At 45.6% G+C, this 18,860-nt stretch overlaps 1 protein-coding gene across 1 annotated transcript in view; it reads left to right on the top strand.

Moving 5' to 3' along the window:
• chd6 (chromodomain helicase DNA binding protein 6) overlaps window positions 1-17,778 on the top strand; it is a 119,214-nt gene extending 101,436 nt beyond the window's left edge. Inside the window, exons 34-45 of the mRNA XM_078283917.1 lie at window positions 699-796; window positions 1,781-2,671; window positions 2,994-3,248; window positions 4,434-4,752; window positions 5,336-6,886; window positions 7,543-7,694; window positions 8,593-8,856; window positions 10,013-10,648; window positions 12,649-12,888; window positions 14,023-14,163; window positions 14,523-14,627; window positions 14,937-17,778. Coding sequence (XP_078140043.1) covers window positions 699-796; window positions 1,781-2,671; window positions 2,994-3,248; window positions 4,434-4,752; window positions 5,336-6,886; window positions 7,543-7,694; window positions 8,593-8,856; window positions 10,013-10,648; window positions 12,649-12,888; window positions 14,023-14,163; window positions 14,523-14,627; window positions 14,937-16,211 — 5,927 coding nt within the window. The 3' untranslated portion in view covers window positions 16,212-17,778. The remainder of the gene's footprint in view (window positions 1-698; window positions 797-1,780; window positions 2,672-2,993; window positions 3,249-4,433; window positions 4,753-5,335; window positions 6,887-7,542; window positions 7,695-8,592; window positions 8,857-10,012; window positions 10,649-12,648; window positions 12,889-14,022; window positions 14,164-14,522; window positions 14,628-14,936) is intronic.
• Window positions 17,779-18,860: the final 1,082 nt, after the last annotated feature.

The following is an 18,860-nucleotide window of genomic DNA, read 5'->3' on the forward strand; positions in this document are numbered from 1 at the left end:
CAGTTGGACACATACATCGAGGTCTCCCTTGCTGATTTAGATTACTTTGATATTTGGTCATTTACTCAGGGTTTTCCTGCTGTGCTTTATAGCCAAAAGAGCACCCAACTCTGACTGTAAAGCCCTAAAAAAACTCCATTATTTCTGAGTTTATCTTCATTGAGACCAAAGCCATGATGAACAGGGTCCAACCGTGACATCTGCTGACCAAAAGCGACACTGCAACCAATGAGGAGTAGATTTTTTTTGTGGCAGTGTCAAATCATGTGAGCAAAGTTAATTGTTAAACACATAATATCAGTGTACCCTGTCTGAAACATTGGTATTCAGCACCTTTACCAGGTACACCTCAAAGCATTTCCTTCATGCCACTGCAAACCGTGACTTTGCGCTGCCTTCCTCCCTGTGTTTACTACTGTACTTTGTTGGCTTACAAGTGAACTGATATGAATTTGGAAAGGTAAAAAAAAAACCTATAAAACATACATATAAAAGAACAAGCAAAATGCAGTGCGTTAAAAGAATCAAATCAATAGTGACACTTTTTTTTTAAAAACTTTTTTGACATCTTTCTCTCTTCCTCCCTTTTTCTTTCTGTCTCCATTCATCCTGCTCTCTCTCTCTCTCTCTCTCTCTCTCTCTCTCTCTCTCTCTCTCTCTCTCTCTCTCTCTCTCTCTCTCTCTCTCTCTCTCTCCAGGGTTGGTGGACCCTGCTGTCTTTGTGGAGCCTCTGACGGAGGAGAGAGCAGCCAGGACTCTGTACCGCATCGAGCTGCTCCGCAAGATCAGAGAACAGGTGTGACGAAACCAAATCCCACCGTTAACACCGCCACAGTGCTAATTCTTCTTCCTCCTCTTCTACTGAAACTAAGAAAAGTGACTTCAAACTTTATCTCCTGTCCCAGCAAAACTATTGTTTGCACTGAGTTGGATAGTAAATGATTTCAATGCATTTACGGATGCAAAATTTGAACCCTAGTCATGACTCTTGGCATTTAAAGCACACAGAAAGTAGCGACTGCTGTTTGCCTTCATAGGGTAGTGTGGTACAAAGTTAAGCTACACTTAAGATGGGTGAGCACTGCTGTAGTACAACTAAAAATATTTAAAAAAGTAAAACTTTATTTATATAGCACTTTTTTTAAACACAGTTACAAAGTGCTTCACAGAGACAGAAAATAAACAGTAAAAATAAATACAGATAAAAATACAAACAACATGCAGGAAGACGATAAATACATATGGATATTAATACACACGTACACTGCAAAAAATGACAATTTGTAAAGTAATTTGAACTTGTTTCCAGACCTATCAAGCTTACTGCATGATATTTTTTGTCAAATTATCTCACTGCACTGGCAGATAATCTTGCTGGTTTCAATAAATTTCACTTGATACATGCCAATATGACTTCTTTCAAGAAACCATCATAAAACAATACATTTTCTCCAAGACAATAAGTAAGTAAATGTCCTGAAACAAGTTACATTATCCTGAAAAAATAGTCAAATATGTTGAAACCGGTAAAATGATCTGCCAGTGCATTAAGATGATTTAACAAAAAAAAAATCCTAAAATAAGCTTGATAAGTCTGGACACAAGATTAAATAATTTATCCTTTGTCAGTTTTTGCAGGGAACAGTACATGCAGAGTGTAACAGCCTAACTATTGTAGACAGCAGGGCAGAAGCAGGAGGATTTCTTCCATGACTACTACTGTTTTCCTAACAGTTTTCCTCTGATGTACACCTTGTGTCCCACTGCCTCCCTCCCCCAGGTTCTCCGTCACCCGTTGCTCTCGGCCCGCCTGCAGCTGTGCCGTCCCTCCCTCTACCTCCCGGTCTGGTGGGAGTGTGGCAAACACGACCGCGACCTCCTCATCGGGGCGGCGCGCCACGGCTTGAGCCGCACCGACTACTACATCCTGAACGACCCGCAGCTGAGCTTCCTGGAGGCTCACAGGAACTACGTCCAGAAAGAGAACCAGGCGGCGGGGGGCTACGGAGGGGTGGCGGGGATCCCTCCTCACCTTCACCCGCAAGCTCATCACCACCCTCACCATCCGGGCTTGGTGACTCACCCCGGCATCTCGTCGTCGTCCTCCTCCTCTTCGTCCTCTTCGTCGTCTCACCCGCAGCTGCCTCATCCTCACTGCTGTCTGTACGATTCGGGGCTCGGCTGCCACTCGCCTCAGCCTCCTGAATACCCCCACCACTCCTCTCACCACCATCATCATCATCACCACCAGCACCACCCCGCCCCTCCCTCCGCACCCTCTCCTTCCTCCTCCTCGTCCTCTTCCTCTCACCCTCACCTCCACCCGCCGCCTCCGGAGGCCCAGGACTCCGCCTCGCCGAGCCTGGGGATGGTGCCCGGGTCGCGGGGAGATTTCCTCGACTGCCCCGCTCTGGACGAGACCCTGGAGCTGGGCTCGCTGCAGCACGACGCCTTGTCCGCGGATCCCTTACACGGAGGAAAGGCCTCCAAAGACGCCCTCAACGGGTTCCCCTTCAATTCGGCCGCAGGAGGCCAGAGCATGCTCAACTCGTACGGCGTCGGGGGAACGGACCTGGACTCGAAGCTGCGGAGCGACGTGCTGGTCGGGGAGCAGGGGTCGTCTGAGGAAACCGGGCTGATGGCGCCGTCAGTGGAGCTGGATCAGTTACAGGTACACACTCTGTTTTAGATCTGTGTTCTTCTGCTGTAGTAAAAATATGTATTTGGACTGCTTGAGGTGTGCTTGATTTGTCGCTGTCTTATAAAGCCTCAAAAGTAGAGCCTTTCAAATCTGGCTTGATAAGTGATTTCACAGTATCCAAGTATTTAATGAATGCTCCTTGTTTCATTCTTTTTTTCCATCCATCTCAATCATCCATTCCTATTTCCTTCCTTTGTTGTCCTTCCATTCACATTCTTTCCCAATGATTGATTAATTTAATTCATTTTTTTATCATCCACCTTATCTGTGTATCATCCCTCCGTCCCTCCAGGCTCCCTGGGATAGCACAGATCACTCCAGTCCAGCTCACCATATGTTCAACGAAGCAGATCCGATTCTGGGTCCCCCCGCCCTGGAGACGGGCTTTCTGGAGGAGGAGGATGAGGAGGCGCAGGGAGGAGATGCAGGAGGGGAGGAGGGCGGGACTCTGGAGGAGTGCCTGGGCCTCCCGCCTGCGTCCTCCCCCTCTCACCCCTCAGCGGGAGACTCTGTGGAGCCGCTGTCGTCAAGTTACATGCTCTTCAAGGTGGGTTTTTGCACTCTCCTGTCAGTGGCTGGTGATAGGGCCAAATTATCATGGAATGCGTATTAACAAAAGTATAACGAAAATAATACTTTAGGTCATAATTTCTGGGAAAATGGGCCATCTTTAAAATGTTGCCCATGTATCATGGCATTTAGGCAAGCTTTAAAATATTTTAATTGAGATCTTGTCATCTAATCTAAAAGGATTAAGATGTTCTGCGAGTGGGTTGCTACAGAACTATTAAAACCCTGTTTGAGTCATGTAAAAAGTAAACTAGGAGTTGGCTGAAGTCAGAAATACCCAGTGAAATTGAGTGTGTAGTATATTTAGAATAGGAGAGGATAACCTTTAATTTGAGAACTTTCCAAATTTGAGAAAGACAAATTTGATGTGTCTTGTTAAATAACTTTGTATTTAAAAATGAATTAAAAGAAAAGAGAAAAAAAAAAAGAAAACCTGTTTGAAGTGTTATGCACTTTTGCTTAAGCTGAAATATTTAAAATGTTCACCACCCGGTGTGCTAGTCACTGAAGACATGCTTGGCTCTAATTGCTGTCAGAATGGCACACCAGGGAGTGCGTTTGATTTTAAACGATGAGAAAAGACGTCAGCACTGCAAGAAGAAGTCCACAATACCACACTGCTTGAGTTAATATCGTTGTATCTGCTTTTGACATCTTTGTTTTGTGTGTGATTGGAGTTTTTTTAATAGAAAGGAGCTGAGGCAGGGTTTCCCCTGTCATTTTTGTGACAGTGGTGGTTGATTTTTGTTTTGGTTCCATGTCTGTCTCTGTTTTGCTCCCAGTTCTGTCTTTACTGCAGGTTTCCATTCTTACACCGTCTTTGTTTGGATACTAAAAGCGCTAATTTTCAATACCAGCTCCATACTTGTTTACGTTGGGAAGATATTTGGCAAAATTATGTTTTTGTTGTTTTTGTTTAATATCTTAACATAGCTCATGCATTATAAAATGTCAACAATTATGAGTCTTACTGGTAAATTGTAACCTGATCTATTTTCTGAAAAACTTCCTGCGGGGCACTGATGATATGTTGTTATATTTCACTTTTGTTTCATCTTGTTGGTGTGGAGTGAGGAGGTCAGTATTTAGTGAATAGAAATATGAACTATAGCAATTTTTTACGTGTTCTAATTGATCACGTTGTCTTGATTTTTCCCTCCAGGACATTGGTGTGAGTGAAGAACCCAGTGCAGATCAAACCGACCTGTCAGCAAGCCCCCCTCCGCCCTACGTCCCCCCTCCCCCTCTCTCCCTCTCTGACATCACTGCCCACGAGCCCCAGGATAGGTTGGGCCACTCTGATGTCGCTGACAGCCTGACCAATCCTGTGGAGGAAGAAGGAGAGGGCCAGGAAGGAGACGCTGGGTTTGAGTTTGACGATAAGGAGGAAGAGGAGGTGCAAGATGTGTCGAGGGAGACTATGGAGCAGAATTTGGAAAAAACAGGGGAAGTTCTAGAAGAAGAGTGTGGTGCAGACCAAGGTAAGTTTTACAAAGAAGGTGATCATGAATGTGAATCTGAAAAAATGAGAGGTAGAGACAAATGCCTGGCATAAAACTGTTTGAAATCTCATCATTTGGGTTGCTATTTGCCAATTTACAGTTAATAGTGGCTCAAACTCAACTCAAGCCCATCATGATTTGTGACTTGTCTGTTTCTCACATAAATCCATGATTCATCTCCTGTGGTCTCACAGTTCCAAGTGTATTATTGTCTCAGTTTTTATGTCTGTGTCTGAGACAGTATTGTATTATGTCCTTATGTTTTTTTATATCTCTTTGGTTGTGCTCCATACCACACTGGAGACCACACTGGAAATAATGTGTTATTCCCTGGGATGCATATTAATTTATCTACCCAAATAAATTAAACGGTTGTGAATTTATTAACAATCATAATCATCCACTGTTGTGAGATTGATTGGCCCCCTGCAGTGTCATGTAGAGAAAGCGTTATGCAGTTTAAATCAGCAAAGCCCCAATAGTCCCCTGTAACTTCTGTTGAATGTACAATAAGCTAAAATTGCCAGGCACTGCTTAACACCTCCATTGTTTACGCTCACAGGTGCGGACCAAAGCTTGGGGCCGTTGAATCAACCCATGGAAAGGCCACAGATGGATGGGATAGAGCCAGAACCGGGCCTGGGAGAACAGGACGAGGCGATGGAGGTCTCAAACCAACCGTGTCAAGAACTCCGGGAGAGCCTTGATCAAAGGGAGCATCAGGAAGACTTACCCCAAGAAGTGCACCCTTACCTGGGGAAGCTGGAGCAGGATGCGAGCCTTGCGTGTCCCGAGCCTATCGAAGAGCCTGGAGAGGAGGTGGATGGGTTGATTTTGTATCAGAGGGTTGAGGAGGAGACGATGGAAAACTCACTCGATGCCGAAGCCTCGATGGGAAGGGCGACTGGAGAGTTTCCGGAAGCAGGAGGAATTCCAGAACATTCCAAAGAGGATGCCCTAGCAGATCAAGTGGATGAGATCTCAGAGGGACAGGTGGATCAGGTTTCCCTCATGGATGTTCCCATGGTTGAACGCTGCGATGAAACCGCAGAACAGGCCATGGAACAATTAGATGCCAAACCTCCGGAGATGGAACTGGAGAGCATTTACACATCCTGCCCTTCCACCTCCTCCTCATTCTCTACAGTTACATCCAAGTCTGTTGTAACCATCGCAAAGAGCCATGGTGGAGCTGGAGTCAAAATGGAGTTGTCCGTGGATCAGCAGAGCTGTGAAGGTAAAGCTGAAGATCTAACCTTACCTAACGACTCTAAACACAGAGCTCTAGCATTCTCGCTTGACCCAGAAAGTAAGGGGAGCAAGCTTGATCATCTTGGGGTACCTGAAGACATCTGCGACCGAAAACCAGGTCAAATCAAACTTGCTCCTACTCTAGCCACAGACAGTATTGACACCAAGCTGGAAGATGTGAAGTTTTCTCTTTTACCGGACAGCTGTGGTGAGAACAAACCAGACCCACTGGAGCTGCCAATCAAGACAGAGGAGACCAAGACAGAGGCTGCAGAGGAAGGATTACCCATCTACCCTGATAGCTCTGAAGTCAAACCCAGAAAACTTCTTGCATACTCCATCAAGTCAGAAAGCTTGGTCACCAAAGCTGAGCAATTGGACTACTCTATAAAACCAGAAATATTGGAGGCCAAGCCTGAAGATCTAAGCCATCCCATGAAGCCTGAAAGCTTGGACAGTAAACCTGAAGTTCTCCAGTTTGCAGCCTACTCGGATGGCACTGAGATCAAACCCGAAGCCAAACCAGAAGGTCTAGGGTTTGCTGCTTATCCAGATGGCTCCGAGCTCAAGCCTGAGACTAAACCAGAAGGTCTAGGGTTCGCAGCCTACCCTGATAGCTCAGAGATCAAATCTGAGGCCAAACCAGAAGGTCTCGAGTTCGCAGCCTACCCGGATAGCTCTGAGATCAAACCTGAGGCCAAACCGGAAGGCCTCGGGTTCTCGGCTTACCCTGAGATCAAAGCCGAGGCCAGGCAGGACCTTTTGGAGGCCGACAGCACAGTTCTCACCCCAAAGCTAGAGCAGGTAGATGGGCTGGTAGAGAGCACAGGGCAGGTGAAGGAGGAGAGGCCAAAAACACCAGGTATGATCGCTCAGACTTGGGGGTAAAACTAGGGCTGGGACATATTGACAAAATCAAATATCATGATATTTTAGACCGAATACCTCGATATCGATAATGTGACGATGATGTGACGATATTTTGGGGTATTTGTGTTTTCATAAGATATTTACACACAAGAACATTTTGAAAATTTGTAATAATCATTAGTAATCAGTAATGTGTAATCAGTAATAAGTAATGTGGAGCAGGTGAAGCCAATCATAGTTCGTTTTACTCAACCAGGCAGGCTTATAAGTTTGGAAAATTGTGTCACTGTACTGTAACATAGCTTTAAGGCCAGGAATAAGTAACATTTTAGTTATTTCACAATATTACGATAACCAAAATCCCAGACGATATCTAGTTTCATAACATGATATACTGTAGATATTATACAGTATATCGCCCAGCCCTAGGTAAAAACATTATTCAAACGGGTTTCAAAGGGTGAAACATCTTGTCACTTACATTTGCTAGGTATAAACAGTATATCCACATGAATGAAGTCTGTTTATCTTTGCATTGTTATTGTTGAAGTTTCGTTGTGATTGTATGAATTTCATTGTGATTAAAATGCATTGCTTTTAAAAGCGAGACAAATGATTGAGCTCAAACTGTGTCCACCTCTTCCGTAGTGTCCGTGGTAGAGGGGTACGCAGGCAGCCCCAGGTTTGCAGCTCCTCTCTCCATGTGCGAGCTTCCTGACAGCCTCCATGACTCCAGGGAGCCGACCATCGCTCAGTTGTTGCAGGAGAAAGCACTTTACTCTTTCTCCGAGTGGCCGAAGGTACTGTCAATCACCTCTCTATACAAACACCTCTCAGGGTATCGCCCGGATTTGTTTTGCATGTCGTCCGGCCCGCAGCTGCAGAGGGTTAGCTCTAAGTTTTTAGGCAAGCCTACCTGGTCATGATTTAAAGACCATTCTTTTCCTTTTTGAATAGCCTCCTACTCTTCCTCTAATTATATACAGTATATATATATATATATATATATATGTAACCTGGCATGTTTTCTGTTCATCTGTATTACTACCTGTCAGTGCATTATTCTTTTCCCTTGTTCTTTGCCCTTGTGGTTTTTGGGACTTTCTCTTGCGGTGTCAGGCTCAACAGATTTACATTTGAAAAGACTGTATACCCACCATAGACCGTGAAAAAAGATTTAGACGTAGTGAATGTGACGTCACCCATTGGTTTTGAAGCCTGGAGATTGTGTTTACGGGCGCCGCCACGTTGACATTTTTTGAAGCCAGAGCAGCCAAAGAGAAGCAAAGGGTGGAGCCCACTATTGGCAGTTCCGCCTACTACTGGTCCGTAATCAGTGACCAACCCTGTTTTATATCCGTTATATCCCGTTAATGACACAATTATTTAGAAAATCGCCATAAGGACACAAATTAGAAGAAGTGAAATTAGCTACTGAGGCCATAACCTCTTGTGGAAAAAAAGTATTGACTTTATATATGTAGCAGAAGTTGTGCTGTGGTCCCATTGACTTCATGGAGTTGGGCGGTTTGGAGTCTTTTTGGAGCCTCTAGTGGACGTTAGAGGAACTGCTGCTGCTGCACTTGAGTACTGGCTTCAAAATCCACCCATGGTTTTGGCCGCTTGATACCCACTCACATTATCTTCTTCATGCCCCTAAGTGTGTTCAATATTTTGCTGTTGCGTCGCCCCCTGTAGGACCGGGTGATCATCAACCGCCTGGACAGCATCTGCCACGCCATCCTGAAGGGGAAATGGCCTTCATCTAGTCAGCAGTACGATTCTCCCAGCTCCCTGGCTGCCAACCCCTGCCTGGCCAACAGCCTGGCCCAGCACCACCACCACCGAGCGGGCTTCCTCCCTACCACGGTCTCAGGCTCTGTCCCGGGTCAGGCCCGGGTCCAGCAGCCGAACCCTGGGTTGGCGTTCCAGATCCCTCCCCCTCTCACAAGACTACCTAAGGTGAGAACATCGAAGTGATGAATGAACGAATCCCCCTTGTTGTACATATTAGTGTATCTTCCATCTGCATTTATCCCCATTGTCTCATGCCATGGTTCATACAAGTGGTGTCCAGTTTATAGCACTAAATATTCAGGCTTGTTGTGGATCTAACTACTGATTTCAGATTTCAGTTGGGCTAGCAGCCTGGTACAAAATCTACAACTTAAATCTAAAATTCATCTTCGTTTTCTTTGTCGTTCATTGAAGTTTCATGCTCCTAAAGCATATTACTATCCTTTTCTATCACAAAATATGATTTTACGTAAAGAAAAGCTAAGCAGTCATTTAAGTACTTTAAACTTGGTCAAATACATTTGATGCAGCTCTTTATTATACACAAATCATGTATTTCATTATACACAAAGCCATGTTTTATAAATCTAGCAACTGATGGTAGTAAACATTTTTTTTATTCCACAGATTTTTACTAAAACATGCAAAAAGATGCAAAACTTTACTGAATCAGAAATGTCAGTGTTTAGTCAGAATAGTAAAGTTTTTGTTGTCAGGTAGTACTGGGCACCTCTCGTTCACACCATCGTTGTGTGCAGCTCTTTTTCCTGTCTGTAATGTCTGCTGTTGGTATTATACATGTTGCTATCAGACTTGGGTAAGGAAAAATAATTCAAAGGATTTGTTTATTTAACAAATTTAAAAAGCATCATGAATGCATTTGAAGGATAACAGTTGTCAAGGATAAAAAATCCTGGACTTGTTTATTATTTATACTCAATTTATATTCAAACTAATGATCTGAACAGTATATTCTACCTAAATGCATCATTTACAAACCATATAAACACCTTTATCCCACTCCACAGCTCCTGCTTTCAGAGTTAAACACTCCAGGTAGCCTTGATTTAACTCATCAGGCACTTGGCACAATTTCCAAAGAGGAAACATCACTTCCAAGAGAATATAAATTACTAATCAGATCATAAATCAATCAGTTTTATTAAATTAATATCTGTGAAGGTATTCGGCTCATCTTTGTACCCAGGTCTGGCTGATAGCCGCCACTGTGTTGTGTCTCAGTCCATATGTATGTTTAACGACAGCATCATCTCTCTCCCATTCTTTGTCTGCCCCTCACCCACCCTGTCCACCCTGACAGTACAAGCCGCGGGGCGGCGCATGCGGGCGCGGAGCTTGGCGCCTCACCTCCTTGCCTCTCTTACAGGAGAGGCTGGTGGCTCCTCCCTTCCTCCCCGAGCTCAAACGAGCCGGAGGTCGGAGGCCTTACGACTACGAAGCCGCCGCCGCAGCCGCCGCTGAGGTTTTAGCCGGTAAAACGGCGGCACAGTGCCACACCGCCTCCACCGGCAGCTCCACTGGGGAGAAGGCGCCGGTGGTGGCTCCGCCCTCTCACCGGAGCGGAGCAATGTTGATTAACGGCTGGCAAGAGACGGCCATCGACCTAACCAAGCCACCGGTAGAGATAACCGGTGGCATCGGAACAGGCGAAGCGTCAGGAATCGGCCATCACCAGGGTCACCACGGGACCGGCAGCGGCAGTGGCCACAAACTGCCCCCCCCACCTCCCATCACGGCGCCCTTACCGGGCTCTGTGGGGATCGACATGGCGGGGATACTGCAGGCCGGGCTCATACACCCGGTGACGGGACAAATAGTTAACGGGAGCCTGCGGGGAGACGATTCGCTGAGGAGGAGGAGAGGGAGGAGGAGAAATGTGGAGGCGCTTTACTCTGAGTTCGCCAAGAGCAGAGGGCTGCACCTCTCCGAGACACAGGTGGGTAGAGGGAGGACGGAGAGAGGGACGGGGGCAGAGAGAGATGGATACAGGGAGGGAGAGACAGAGTGAAGGAGGAAAAGGGTTCCCAGGTGGGTAGAGGAGGGAGAGAGAAGAGGAGTGATGGACAAAGTGAGGTAGATGAAAAAATGAAAGATAAATGAAAGATGGGTTGGATGGAAAATGGAGGCCCTGTATTCACCAAGCACATTAGACTGCTCCATATCACATCATTAACTGAAACTTTAACGCACAGCTGTGACCAAGGTTTCTGTCGCAGCATAGCAACAACTCCTAGCTAGCAAAGTGGAGGCAGATCATTTTGGCTGCAGCACTGCAAATCAATTTCAGCGTTTCTTTTAACCTACTTGGAGTTCCAGATGGGAGGGGTTTACGTCATAAGGGCAGTTGGGGTTTGCTGTATTTTCAGTTCCCCTGAAAGTCCCAGTGTGGTTTATGAAGCGCTTCCATTGCACCAATCACAACCTTTGAATGTGCAACATGTGCCCATGTGAACAACAGGAAAGGAGGAGAAGCAGATGGCTCCCGTGGGAAAGAAAGAGAGAATCTTTACATAAACCATCTTTAGAATAAAGTAACAACAAAAAAAAAAAGAAAAGAATGAATTGGCCCAACGTTAGAGAGGAAAATCCTCCCAAGTCTAAACATGAAGATGGTTTTGGTTTGTAAAAGTGGATCATCATCTGTCATTTGGAGATTCTTTGGTTTAAAACCAGATGACAACAAACAAGTAAAGATTCTGCACAAAGTTTGCCTTAGGGTTGTAGCTGCGCCTTTTTAATTTTAGGTTTATATATTTTATTTCATTCATGAAGTAAAATGCAGTGGCATGCTACATGCTATGCATCTGTTGTTTCAGTTACATTTGTTGTTTGGTTTTATTTCTTATTTAAATTTCGTAAATAAGGACTGTAATAAGACAGTAAGAGTGAAAACAAGGCTTTCTAAATATATGTTAAGGTGCAAAAGTACAATAAAATAACTTTCCTGAAACCCAGATAAATAATCATGATCGCAATATTTAGCAAAGTAATCAGGAATATCATTTTTGCCATAATCGTGCAGCCCTAAAATATTTTTTTTTTCCATTTACATTTTAGGAATTTAGTCAACGTTCCTAACAAGAACAACTTACAATAATGGAACAGTAGAATAAGCTTCTATTCCTAGATCGCCATCAGTAGAGTGCAAGAGTCACAGACACAGTGACAGTCCTGACAATATTCATTCAACATACTTTTATAAACTTGCTTTTACTTAGTTTCTGTGTTTAGATTGATTGCTATTATCTTTCTCTTTCATTGTTATGTTATATTATCTGTTTTTTTTATTGTTTTCCTTGTATGTTGTTCTGTGAAGCACTTTCCCTCCCACTCACTACGCTCTGCCAAGGAGCGGCGCCTGGTGCTGCCGCCACAACAAGGCCCTCAGTCTCTAGCCAGACTCTTCTTCTGTGGTTCCTCGGTGGTGGAACGAGTTACCAAACATTCGATCCGCAGAGTCCCTCTCAATCTTTAAGAAAAGGCTAAAGACCCAGCTCTTTAGCAAACACCTTCTCACCTGATGAACTGTGTAATTAAAAAAAAAAAAAAAAAAATTGTCTTTGAACTTAGCTTTATGGCACAGTTCTCTCCTGACTAGATCCTTGCTTGTGTTGTACTCAAATCTCATGTGTACGTCGCTTTGGATAAAAGTGTCAAATGGGAAATTGTAATTTGCAACCTTGTTTTGAAAAGTGCTTACAAGATAAAGTTATTATTATTCCTATGGGATCTAGAACGGTCATATAAGAGAGAAGTGCAAGGGCAAAATAAGTGACAGAAAGAAAGAAGTCAAAGGCATTTTTTTGTAGCATTCAAGCAAAAACTAATTTGACTCAGATCTAGTTGCAGCTTCTGTTTTTTCATCTGATGGCAGCCTGAAGCCTGTGTGACTGTGTGACTGTGTGACAGCAGCTGTGTGTCCCTCTCCCCCCACAGGGCCGGGTGGAGGTGATCAGCCACTCGTCCGTCTCCTCCTCCACCTCCTCGCCGTCCCCCTCTCCCTCGGAGCGACCCGCAGGTCCTCCCACGCCCTCCTCCTCCTCCACGCCCACCCCCGCCCAGACGCCGCCCCAGCCCGAGATCGTGGCCATCGACAGAGAGGCGGCCAGCAAAGGCCTGATGGAGTGGCTGAGACAGAACCCCGGCTACAGCATGGACCTGCCCGCCTTCGCTCACGTACGTCTGCTGGTTTGTTTTGGTGTGAATTCGTTTTCACTGCGGCGCCAAATTCAGCCGGGGCAACCAGAAGATACTTCACTCCTCTGTGCCTGGGAGCTATAAAACTTGGAATAATTTATTTTTTCAGCAGTATATAATTAATAATATAAAGTACAAGTTGTATTATTGTCAAATTTTAACTCAAACTTTACATCTTCACATTTTAGCTGCAATTTGAATCTCCAGTAATCTCCTTTGTGTGCAAATAAATTGCACTGATGCCTAGAGCTGCAACGATTAATCGATTAGTTGTCAACTATTAAATTAATCGCCAACTATTTTGATAATCGATTAATCGGTTTGAGTAATTTTTTGAGAAAAATAAGTCAAAATTCTCTGATTCCAGCTTCTTAAATGTGAATATTTTCTGGTTTCTTTACTCCTCTATGACAGTAAACTGAATATCTTTGGGTTGTGGACAAAACAAGACATTTGAGGACGTCATCTTGGGCTTTGGGAAACACTGATCGACATTTTTCACCATTTTCTGACATTTATAGACCAAACAACTAATCGATTAATCGAGAAAATAATCGACAGATTAATCGACAATGAAAATAATCGTTAGTTGCAGCCCTACTGATGCCAGACGGCAGGAGAAAGCACTTCTTCTTCTGGTTCTTCATCTATTACAGTAGTTTACATGGACTGCTGCCATCCAGTGTCTTTAGCTGCCAGATGCCTTTTTTTATTATAAAAACATATCACACTCATTTTGCAATCAGTTACATTGTTGCGTGAGCAGTGCTTCTATGTATGTCAAGTTTATTTGTGAAGCCCCTAATCACAGTTACAGTCTCAGAGGGCTTCACAACGCCCACATGATGAAACAATGAATGAAAATGCATCTCACTGTTCAGCTGTGACCAACTTTTCTCAACCAACAAGCTTGTTCAGCATCCAGACATCAGCTGGTTGTCCCAGGTCGCTCAGCTCTAGGTTCTCACACAGTAACATCTCCCTGAATCTCTGTCTTTCTCCAACTCTCCATCCTCCTCTCCCTCCTCTCTCTCTCTCTCTCTCTCTCTCTCTCTCTCTCTCTCTCTCTCTCTCTCTCTCTCTCTCTCTCTCTCTCTCTCTCTCTCTCTCTAGTCCGGAGCCGGTCTGTTGCACAGCTTTGTGGAGCGTCCCAAGCAGAGGAGGCATCGCTGTAAAGACCCCACCAAGCTGGATGTCAACTCTCTGACGGGGGAGGAGAGGGTTCCTGTGGTGCACAGAGGCACCGGGCGCAGGGTATAAAACACACACACACACACACACACAGTCATTAAAGAATCTGCAAACACAGCTGCACACACCAAAACACACAAATACAAGAAGTATACACACATCAGTTATTCCACATAGTAAAATGTAATTTCTTTGCTTGCAAGGCCAGTTTGAATGTTTTCAGATTGTTGACGATATCACAGCAGTGGGAAGTTAGAAATATCAGTGACTTGCTGTCTTTCCCTTTGTTGCAGCTTGGTGGCGCTATGGCTCCATCCATCCATAACGATTGCTGCCTCAAAGTTAAACAGGCAGGCAAAACCCTGAATATTGTTGGATATTGTTGTTCTAATATCATTGTACTGTGTTTTCCTGTGGTGCAGCTTGGTGGCGCTATGGCTCCGGCCATAAAGGAGCTGTCCCGGTGGCTGGATGCCAACTCAGAATACTATGTAGCTCCAGACTGGGCTGATGTGGTCAAACACTCTGTGAGTAAAACACACCACAGCAGTTGGTTCTCAATCTTTATCGCTCACAGCCTCCTGTTGCAGGTGTAAACATGCAGGATTGTAAACTTTGACACCAAATGATAATTTTTATTTTCCTTTCACTTGATGAATCATTGGAAGAAGTCTAGAGGTTACAAAATGTAGACGTCACAAAATTAAAAACAGTTATTCCATTTCATCTTGCAAATCCCCAAAATCATATTTTGTAGATACTGCTGTATATCAGTTTTGTTTTTGACTAATTTGTAACTCTGTCCCTTAACCTCGTCCTCTCCCCTGCTCCTGCAGGGTTTCCTCCCTGAGGGAAAGTTCTCTCGGATCCTGACGGAGCCAGTGAACAGAGACCCGGGCTCCAGGCGCCGTGGGCGTCGGCCTCGCAGCGAGATGCCTAAGCCCCTCCTCTCCGTCTCTGATTCGTCCCCGTCCGGCCTCGGCCCGCCGCTCTTCATGAACGGTGGCTTGATTGGCAGCATGGACTCCATGGTGGCCATGCAGAACCTCCGCGGCGGCATTCCCGGTATTCCCATCTCTGGGATCATGGCGGCCGGATTCCCGCACGGTTTCGCCGCAGCTGTCCCGGCAGGAGGAGCTGGAGGGTCGGCAGAAGACGCCAAGAACGGGTTGAGTATGTTACCCATGATGCTCCACGGCATCCCGCACCCCCACGGGGCGGCGATCTCACAACACGCCATGTTCAGCGTAGGCGCGATGATGTCGCACACGCCCCCTCCTCCTCATCCCAGCTCCTCCTCTTCTTCTTCACTGGGCGCTACGATGGTCACCACGACGACCGCACCGTCTGCATCTGGAGCGGCCAGCCCCTCGTCAACGACTCCCGCCGAGAGAGAGAGCGCCTCCTCCTCGTCGGGCTCCGCCGGAGGCGAGAAGGAGAGGAGGCGGGACGAGAAGGGAGGGGCGGAGGGGAGTAAAAGGCCAGGAGGGGCGGAGTCAGCGGCCATCATCACCTCCACCAGCGGGGCCCATCTCGCCACGGGCCACCTCGGAGCCGGCGGCGGCAGCCATCTTACCTTCAACCCCTTCCTGATCCCGGGCATGTCCCACGGCCTGCTCTACCCCCACATGTTCCTGCCGCACGGCGGCATCATGGCGCTGCCCGCCATGCCTCCTGGCGCCGGGGACGGCTCCCCGGGCAGCCCCAAGAGGAGGAGGAAGAGAGGGAGGGAGGAAGGGGAGAGAGAGGAGGAGAGGGAGAAGGAGAGGGAGGTGGTGGGAGAGGTAGAGGAGAGAGACGGTGCAGCTAAGGCTAGTGTTGCCTCCCAGCCTGCCTCCTCCTCCTCCTCCTCCTCCTCCGTCCCCTCCGCCTCGGCTCCGGACCCGGCTCCGGCTCCGGCTCCGCCCCCACCCCCCGGCCCCGCCGAGGAGGCCCAGACTGGGCAGGGAGACGGAGACGCCGGGCCTACGGAGCCCCAGGAACCGGACTCCCATAACCATCCCGAGGGAGCGACCGCGGAGGAAAGAGCGGAGGACACAGGAGCAGAGGCGACGGAGGAGGAGAAGCGAGCGACTGAGGAGGAGAGACAGATGGAAGGGGAGGAAGGATAGAGGAGGAGAAAACAGTGGAGGATTGTGAAAAGGAGGAGCACACGAGAGACGGCCTCCTCCTCCTGCTCTCTCCTCCGTTCTCCCTTGTTGCTCTCTTTCTTGACTGAGCAACAGTGTAAAGTTTGTGCCGTGTCTGTCAGTCAATGTCCATGTAAAGACTTTTATTATGATGATGACTAATAATAATGATTATATCCGACTTGGTCATGTTTATATACCTAGACCCCACCCACCCTCTCCTCTTCCTCCTTGTATACGAAGACTGGTGTAAGAAATGATCTATGTATTCTTCCCCTTCATTCTGCATCGAGACTGAGTCGGGAGGGACACTCCTCAACGGGAACACACACACGCACACACACACACACTGCAAGCAAGACGTGCTAACCAAGGAACGGCTTTGGCAGTAATATTGATATGGCTATACTGATGAAAGCTCAAAGCGATCCGAGATGGTCTGTTGCGGAGCTGTCTACCTAAAAAGTTTTCGATTCAAAGCTTTGGTCTGGAGTGTTGACATGGGACGAGGGGCGCGGCCGGAGAGTCGTGGCACAGCCGGGTTAGAGGCGATACACTCTGGTTCTCTAGAGCCGCTCTGAATCTCTATTTCTGTGCGTTAGGAATTCAGAGGAGCTCAAGCAGAGGAGCGCTTGTGTATCTTAAAAACGAGCCCGTTCACCAGGGTACTGTGCCGTTTGATTTCTTGCACACATCACTCAATTCTTTGACATTTTTTTGCGTTCTCTTTGTGCGATGTTTTAACCTGCAGACTAGATTCACCGAGAGGTTTGTCTCGGTGGGACGGAAGGCTCTCTGAACCGGCGTTCGGAACGCGCGACACTAAAACTCTCAATTTAAACCGATGCCAATTTATTTCGGTGCTGGGGGAAAACACTGGTCTTCATTATTCTAATATGCAAGAGCTACTCTACCAAGAAAACAGACAGCAGCCTAAATGCATTTTAAAAAGTGTAGCCCCTTTTGAAAAAATATGTCGGTGTGTTTTGAAAATGCCACATATGACTCAGATATAACTCCCATAAAGTCTAGTACGTTTATTTCACTTAAGAATGTTATCAATTCAGAAAAAGAATCTTTTGTTCTCTTTGTAATTTTTTTTTTTTTTACCCGCTAAAATCCAGAGATTTGTGACTTTATGATATTGACTACAAGGTCAAACAGGTCACAAGACAAGTGAGATTAATAAATCCTCGGCATGAATGTTATATCTTAATTTTAAGATAGCATTGCCTGCCAGTCAGCCACACTTTAGTTATTGTCATTCTCATTTCTATTCTTACTATCACTTTATTATTATCAATGCTATGCCATTGCTGCTACATGTACGTTTTAAAGGAAATTCAGAGAATTAAAATGTAAAGTCGTTCATCCTCCACACTAGCAGAAAGTTTGAGTGCAGCAGCTACTCAAAACAAGAAAAACTCCACTTTTTCGTTTGCTTTTATTGATAAAAGCAGAGAACAATCAGGAGATTCATTTCTTTTATTTTTTAAGATCATGTTAATTTAAGGATTTTCTTTTTAATTACTATTCTCGGACACAAAGTCACTTTGAGAGATACCCCCCCCCCCCCCCCCCCAAGTCCCAAATTGAATTAACCGATGGCTAATCTAAACAATGGCTTATCGTGCAAAATGGCTGCCGCAGACTGGTCGCAGTCGGGACCTGTAGCATCACGCCAGAGCAGAGTTCTGGCTTTCGTGACGACGCATGTCCTCTCCTCGCTTTTCCTTTTTCGGGGTTGGTTTCTGTGTTCAGAAAGTTATATCTGTCCATTCTCAACAATCTGTCCAGCGAAAGGGAAGAGTCTGTCTTTTTTAGGGGTGAAGAACAGATGAAACGGGGAGGAAGAGGGACGCTAAGCCGTGTGAATCAGTCGGGCCGAGCGCCTCGTCGTTGCTCTTCGTCTCGTTTCTGTTTCTCAGATCCGTTTTAATATCCTGTAGACTAGCAGGCCATACTAAGAGTTTCTAAATATGTAAATCTATCGCTGTATATTGCTGTTGTTTTTTTGTTTTTTTTTGTTTTTCTTGTTTACAAATGTACCATGTATTTCTTTCTCCTTTTTTTTGGTTTCTTCACTGAAAAATTACTTGACATATGCGAGGGGGATTTTTGCGTTAAAATGAGTCCCAGTGTTTCCTGTATTGAGCAGACTGTACTGTACATTAAATGGATGCAAATCGCTGGTTTTATTCAGTCTTTCACAACAGGGTCTGTATTTGGGGGGTATATGTCAAATGTTTTTCTTTTTGCTTAATGACATTGGACTTCACTTTTATTTTTGGTTTGTTTTCTGATATGAAAACAACATTATTTTTTGCACAGTGTCTTTTGGTGAATGTTTACCTGTCCCTGTACTGTCTTTTCTTTCCTTTGTGTGTGTGTGTGTGTGTGAGAGCGAGAGAGAGAGTGTGTGTATGTGTGCATGCATGCGCACACGTTTTGTAGTGGAGCTGTATTTCTATTTCTCTGTCTTGTCCTTCAAGCTCACCTTTTCTTGTTGAAAAGACATAATTGTTGCCTTGTCACAACTTTGTGGCTACATATAATTTATTGTATTTTTTTTTTCTTTTGCTTTGCCAAATTTTCACCAAATATGACATTCTTTCTTCTTTAGTTTCATTA

This window comes from Centroberyx gerrardi, chromosome 5, assembly GCF_048128805.1.
Source record: "Centroberyx gerrardi isolate f3 chromosome 5, fCenGer3.hap1.cur.20231027, whole genome shotgun sequence".
In the NCBI taxonomy this organism is placed as follows: domain Eukaryota; kingdom Metazoa; phylum Chordata; class Actinopteri; order Beryciformes; family Berycidae; genus Centroberyx; species Centroberyx gerrardi.